The 7,534-nt window shown below is 46.2% G+C and overlaps 1 protein-coding gene across 1 annotated transcript; it reads left to right on the top strand.

Annotated features, from left to right (window-relative positions):
* The first annotated feature begins 315 nt into the window (after positions 1–315).
* On the top strand, positions 316–5,078 carry lbe (ladybird early). Its single transcript, XM_044394223.2, has 3 exons — positions 316–1,417; positions 1,505–1,625; positions 4,249–5,078. The coding sequence occupies exons 1-3, from the start codon at positions 551–553 to the stop codon at positions 4,677–4,679; spliced, it is 1,419 nt and encodes a 472-aa protein (XP_044250158.1). The 5' UTR covers positions 316–550; the 3' UTR covers positions 4,680–5,078.
* The last annotated feature ends 2,456 nt before the right edge of the window (positions 5,079–7,534 follow it).

Here is a 7,534-nt window from a genome sequence, read left to right as displayed (position 1 = left end):
GTTGCTGTAGCCGATTGGTGCTGAGAGCTGCGAAGAGCGAGATGGCAGGAGCATACTGCCATCCTGCTCAGTCGCCTCGCAGAACGGGTTTTTCTCTCTCGCGAAGAGAGCACAGTTATGATTTGATTGAGAAAGAGAGAGAGAGCGAGAGCGAGCGATGCGAAGCGAGGGGGCGAGAAAGAGAAGGAAGGGGAAAGAGCGCAGAGAGACGGGGAGAGAAGCAGCGGCAGCAAAAGAACTGAAGAAATATCGACGTGTCTAGTTAGCAAACCAATCTTCAATCTAGTTTCGAACAGTTGACTGCGAAGCGTCGAGTTGAGAGGTCCTACGCCACTGGATCAGCGTCGTCGTGTCGAGACATTAGTGTTAACTGCTAATCAGAGGAAAATAACAAGATTCGAGTGCCAGGTTTGCTCGATTCAAGAGCCATTGCCCAGCGTCAGTTGTCCAAAGTCAGTGTAGTGATAAAGCCGTCTTAAAATCCAAAAAAAACAAACAGTTTAGTGCTCTAACTAACCCGGAAAATAACCAAGTGCTGTAGAGAACCTAAATGCTCTGCCCTCCAACCATGCGTCCGGCCAGTCCCGCCGAATCCGAAATCTCCGTGGGCGGAGCCCCCAGCCCGCTGCCCACGCAGCACCATCCGCATCCACATCCGCACTCGCATCCGCGGGCCAGCACCATCGATCTGCTGCAGCAGCAGCAACTGCTGATGCAGCAACAGCAGCTGCTGATGCAGCACCATGCCGCAGCGGCTGCAGCGGCCTCCGGACTCAGCCGGAGTGCCGTCGGCAATCTTCCGGAGGACTACTTCCAGCCGCTGAAGCGCCTGCGCATGTCCTCGTCCTCCTCGGAGCCACGTGAGCACACGCCCAGTCCGCCGGCTGTGGTGGTTCCGGAGAACCAGCAGACCACCAACCAGACCACCAAGTCGGCCATCGAGGGGGTCAAGAGCTTCTCCATTGCGGACATCTTGGGTCACTCGGAGAAGCAGCGGGAGGAGTCCGTTTCGCCGCCTCCCAATGCCAACCTGCTGGCTCCACCCTCCTCCAGACCCGTTGGCTCCACTGGAGGATTGCTGCAGCCCCGAACGGAACCTCTGGACGTCCATCCGGCTGCCGCTGCCGCCATGCTCTTACCAGGCGGTCAGATCGTCCGTCCCTGGGATCACCTCCTTGGCCCCGCCATGCCCGTGCGCCCCTTCATCCCCTCCGCCCTGCTGCACTACGAGCAGCGCCTGGCACTGGACTACCACCGCCAGCTGCAGGAGCACTTCAACGCCCAGGCCCAACTGCTGCGCCACATGGGCATGGACATCATTCCCTCGGAGAGCGGTTCCGACCGCTCCAGTTCGGCGGCCAGTGACTGCTGTTCGCCGGAGATCGCCAGGGATTCGGCGGCCGCCGCTGCTGCCTCCGCAGCCAATGCGCGTAGGAGTCACAGTCCGCAGACGTCGGCTCAGGCCGGCACCAGCGGCTCTGCCAGTGCTTCCAGTCCGTCGCAGGGAGCAGGAGGAGCGTCCAGTGGTGCCAGCAATGCCGCCGCCGTTGCCAAGGCCAAGGCCAACGGCACTCCTCTGGATGCCCTCTTCCAGATGACCACCAAGGACTTTGATGAGTCACAAGGTAAGCAACAGCATCCCTCATATCAAAAATAGCTCAAATATTCGATTTATTTTTTTTGTTTGGAAATTACTAATTGGAGTAGTCAATGATTACATTCTTTTAAACATTATACTTGATATACTTTTCCAGTGTTTCAAGTAATTTGTAATATTGTGAGTTTTTAATTTTAATATTACAAATACTAATACATTTCTGATCACTTAAGATCCCCAGTGATTTTTAGCCCCTGTGCTTCGATTGATAAATGTCTCAATTTCCGTAATGAATTTACGCGATTTCTTAATTAGAATAAAAGCTTCTAATTTGTTATCGTTTGGAAATTGGGGAATCGAAAAGGCAGCAGCTGAATATTCAGCTTATTATGATGCTTGCCATTTATCAATCAGCAAATTCGTATTTCGTTTAATTGAAATAAATGGCCCCATTCCCCCGGGTCCCCCCATTTGGGGTCTTTTGTTATGTAAATTCCTTAACCGATTCGATTTCGGGCTTTTAATTAATTGGCAGCATGCGCCAGTGGCAGACAGCAACAAATGAAACAAGTTGGCGATAAAGTATAATTCACTTGAAGGAGACGAACTCAGTTCTTCAACAGTTCAAAACTGTAATACTCAGAGGGAATTTTGTGGGCGTTGTAGTTCTAGTAGTCCCCGCACTCCACCCCCCAAAAACCTGACAGTGATTTCATGGCAATTAATGGTTAATAGTGCGCGCTCTGTCCACATTAGTATATTTGTGTAGTCGTGTCGATTCTGCAGCGATTAGCAACAATTAGCTGGCTGGTGCATTACCTAATCGAGTTTTGTTGTTGCTCCTCGGCTCCTCGGTTCCTCGGCGAACAATTAACATGCCGTTTCCATTTGTTGCTACTCAAAACTAATGGCTGACAAACTCTATGACCATATAGTGGCTATAGCTCCTCCAGTCGTAAACATGTTTTAAAATACACTGAACGAACGATTAGCGATGACACTAGGACGTTGTATAACGCCGTATCGCCGGGTATTAAGTTGACAAAATACACATATTACTGTTTATCATGGATTGTATAACGCGTAGACGAAATATTTACGACAGATCTCTTTGGGGCTTCGACTTCGGAGGCGTCGTTTGTCTATCAGCAGTTCATCGGAGGCGATAGGCAGCTGCGAGGATACGGGTGTCTCTCAATTTATGACAAGTGCCCATTAATATCACTCGCACTTTAATGGAGATATTTTCACATTCGAAAAGAATGAATGCATTCCTACTTGAACTCATTTTGCGGTTGTTTGAACTGCTTTTCCTTTTTCCCGTAAAGTCAGTGCCAGACGCAGTGTCGCCTTGGCTGGCCAAATCCCAATTGCAATTCTTGGTACTCGCGCCAAATTAAAACATAAAATCCCTGTGGCCAACTGTTGCCCTGCAGGTTCCTCGAAAATCGATCAGGTTTCCCTGACTAATACAACCAAAACAAAACTCCCCCTAACTAAGGACCATATTTATGCCTTGTAAGTGGACACCTGAGAGGGTAAAAGGATACCCAAGTGGCCCTTCCCTTTCTCCAGAGATAAGTCATGGAAATTACTTAATGAGGCCCCGATAAAAACAAATACGAAATAGCTGCGTAGAAAGAGGGAGAAAGGCTCGGAGAAAGGGAGGCGTGCAGTCAAGTGCCTAATGGGTTTTGGGTTACAAAACGTGCTCGAGATAACAAATGACCAAATTATGCATTTCGAATACATGTATAATACGTATGTAAAACGGGTATACCCACACCCATTCCTATTCCCATTCCCCATTCGCCTGGGACTTCGTTTGCATTCGGTTGGAGGGCATTTAATTAGTTTTTAATGTCGATCTAGTTTGTTTGACAAGCAATCGGAATGGGTGTGAAGCCATCGTCCGGCGAACCGGTTAGCCAATATTCAATAAATAAATATTTATGCTGATGATCGCCGATCGCTGATCTCCTCCGATCGCTTTGATTGGCACCGCATCTGGAATTTTTGCACCAGGAAACGTTATGCAAGCTCAATCAGCGGCTTAAGTACGGGTCAGTGGCTCATTAATCAAGCCAGGGCTACGTGTACCACTTAAAACTGATTTGTAGGTGTCAATAATTATTATAAATCACACCACAAACGAGACAAATGAGCAGCTGGCTTGCATAAGGCGCAAGGCCTGAGAAAGCTGCGATCGTCATTAGAGCCGCAAAGCCAATGAACGCCCACAACTCGCGCAATCAATCAACTCGAAATTATACACTTCAAGTCGAGAGCCGCGATCTCTCAGATCAGCGATTCGAGATCTTAGAATTGCAACTGCAATTGCGCTTGCAATCGCATTCATAAAATGTATCAATCACAGCATTTAAATCAACACGCGCCCTGTTCGGCTTGGCAATTAAAACCAAAGGCAAGTCGCTCGTTAGTAACCGGTTCGGCAAATGCCATGCATCGCAGAATTCCCCTTGAAGCTAGCCAGACTCGAAGTAGCCAACTCTAATTAATTTTAGTTATTTGAGGAAACTTTGTAACATCTATTAGGATAGGAAATTAATTTTTGAAAATGTCAAAACTTATAAATATATTTTTAAAGTTCTCAATAACTGACCAATCTTTTTTTTCTTCTATAATTTTAGACAAATCCCATTTGGACATCTTTTCGAACCGGCCGCAGCCGAAGAAGAAGCGCAAGTCGCGCACGGCCTTCACCAACCACCAGATCTTCGAGCTGGAGAAGCGATTCCTCTACCAGAAGTACCTGTCGCCAGCCGATCGCGATGAGATCGCCGCCTCCCTGGGCCTGTCCAATGCCCAGGTGATCACCTGGTTCCAGAACCGCAGGGCCAAGCAGAAGCGGGACATCGAGGAGCTGAAGAAGGACTTCGATAGCGTCAAGGTCTTTTCGGCCCACAAGTCCTTCTTGGAGAACGTGAACGATCTGAGCATCCTGAAGAAGAAGCCCATGCACGAGGCGGATATGGTGGGATTGGCGGCCGCAGCAGCCGCTGCTGGAATGGTAGTTCCGGTGCCAGGATCCGTGCCGATGGGAGGGGCACCGCCCAAATGAGGGCGTGGCCAGGTGCGCACCGAACCGCCAAGGCAACCTGATGATTGGTACAGAAAGTGAGCAACGAGGAGTCGAGTATTTTGTTTAATTTTGAGTCGAGTGCCGGGGAAGTTGGGCAGTTGATTTTGCACCCAACGGATTTCCCCAAGGCATTAGGCGGCCAAAAGGAAGTGCCAGGACATCCTTAACAGCTTCCGGGGCCAACGAGAAAGGGGCAAAGGCAACATTCACTGCCAAACCCAATTGGAGAAGAACCAGCCAGGACCAAGGCCCTTTTGCGGGCCCGCTAACAAGCCAGAACAATCATAACCGGAAACGGAAGTGGAAACGGAACCAGCCAGAACCAGGATTCGGCCCTACAGCCAGGATCACATCGATTATAATCAACCCAATCGGCTCTTTTTAGAGCCACCAAACAGATACGCAAAGAGATGTTTAAACTTTCATCACAGGTTAAAGGTTTTAAAAAAAGGTTTATACAAAATTTATGCAAACATGTTCCAGATAATAAAATAAAAAATAATAAATGAATTTCATTGCCAATTTTTTCTCTTTACAAGTGGGCTAATTCTTTATAGATTTTGTTTTATTACATTTCTGTAATCCCCTATATCTGTATTTTGTTAAAAGGAATTACTATAAATTGAGTATCGCTTTTAAAGTATTTTCTTTCCACACATTTATGAATTTCAATAGTCTTTGGCCATTAAATGATCAAGATTTTATTACCTTTTTAAATTTTTGATTAAGTTACAGAAAACCCGAATCAACTAATTTTGAAACACCGAGCTCCGTCAGAATTCCCCAACCAATTAGCGTTAAAAAGCGAAATCTGTTTCACTCCAATTAATAATTTCAGGCAAACAAAGGGAGATACAAAAGACCGCAAATTGTTGTCAATAAATTTAAGCATATTTAAGCAAACAATGCTCAAGTCCCAACGAGAGCTTCCATTTGGCCTGCGTTGTGTCGGTGAGTTCAATTCGAATTTGAGTATCTGAATCTGGATGCCCGTTCTAATTTGAATATTCTGTTTCTGCCCGATCGATCTTAATGATGTTGCTACGTATTTTGTTGAGGCTGTGCTGAGTGGCGGAGAGTCTTAAAATAAAAGAAATCTTTTTTAATTTTTATTAATGATTATTTACAACCGTTATTCATAAATTCAAACTAATTAATTATTAATTTAATCACTTGCCACGATCGAAAACGAGTTGGGCAAAAAAATCCAAACTGACGAAAACAAAAAAACCACACAACACTTTTAAGTGTGCAAAGCCGAGCGATGATGTGACTTGGCTTTGCAGATTTGTGCACAGCGGCAATTTGCATATGAAATTTACTCGAAATTATTTCGATATTTATTAATTTCCGAAGCGATCGTTTTCATAAATTTCCAACTGGAAGCCGACTGCTCTCTGGCTACCGTTTGCGGCAAAGTTCAAAGGTGGCCCATCATCGCCAGCGGCGCACACATTTTTCAATCCCAACCTGAGGAGCTGAGAAGCTGAGGAGCTGAGAAACCGAGAAGATGACCTGCGAGCTCTCCCCAACTGAAGTGCGCCATCAATCTCGGTCTCGATTCGGACTCTCTCAAGCGAACCCACCGAACTTGGCCAGCAGCCGATCGTTTGTTAATCATTTGAATAATCAAGCTATCAATTCCGCTGCTAATGATGCCCGATACCGAACCGATCCGATACTGATCCACGGCGACCTACTGGTCCATCCGAAACCCACTCCCAGTGTCTAACAGTTCGTAAACTAGACGGGAAAAGCCTCGTGCATATGGATGAGATGCAGATCGACGACGCTCCATATCCGAAACTCGGCCGAAAGCCATTTATTTTCATTTCCAAACGTGTGACAATGCAACGCATGCGCCGCGATAAAGAAACTTTAAGAGCCCCCGAAAAGCCGTCGATTACTGGGTCTTGGGCGTTATTAGTGCGCTTGGAAAGTGGCCCGGCGAAAGTATCTCCGAACAGCATTTAATTGAAATTGAGTTGTAGTACAAATTACTGGAGCCATTACCGGTGGCATTTGTTTTATTAGCTGAGAAAATTTGCCCGGCAAATCGAGGTAAACTGTGACGGCCTCTAATTATGGGAAAATCTCCCTGAGCACTTCCGTGAAAACAAACAGAAATGCGTAAATGTCGAAACCCATTAATCGAATCAACTAAAAATGACTAATGAACCCACCGCACAGTAAGTGGAAGTGCCTCATGAGCCTTACAACCCGGTTTAATGGGGCCAGATGCGAGTAAATTCGCCGTTTCCATGATTACGGTGTTGAGTAAGTTGGGAAATCGTTGGCCTGTTAATAGAATTAATAGTTTGGCTCGGGATAGCTGATAATATCAATGGGAAAAAGGTCGTTACCGATGTGCTGTGAAAAAAAAACATATAATATTATTTTTTTCATCGGATATAATCCATACTTTTGATATTATCCATCGCCTATCCCTTTTTCACATAACTAACAAATATTTTATTGATAAAAGAAATAAAAGAATAGGAATATCCGAAGAACCGAATATTTTGCAACATTTGATTAGATCTTAAAACGGAACTAATAAAAACGTCAAGCAGGTACGGGTTAATTTCTTCCCAAAAACTTTTTGGGGACCCCGTTCTCCAGTTGGCTGTCCGATCCCTGACTAAACGCGTTGTCTTCCCTGCTCAGCCATATTGTCAGCAATTACTCAACGTTTCCCCTGTCAGGTGATCAAGTGCCGGCGCACAGACACAGCCACAGCAACAGCTACAGATACAGAAACTCACGGACAAACCCGACGAACGACCTACATCAAGTGCCAGTCTGGGATGCAGATGCATCTGCATCTCGAAGTC

The sequence above is a fragment of the Drosophila takahashii genome, chromosome 3R (assembly GCF_030179915.1).
Source record: "Drosophila takahashii strain IR98-3 E-12201 chromosome 3R, DtakHiC1v2, whole genome shotgun sequence".
Lineage (NCBI taxonomy): Eukaryota > Metazoa > Arthropoda > Insecta > Diptera > Drosophilidae > Drosophila > Drosophila takahashii.
Note: the sequence above shows the minus strand (reverse complement) of the source record. Positions and strands in the feature narration are given on the sequence as shown.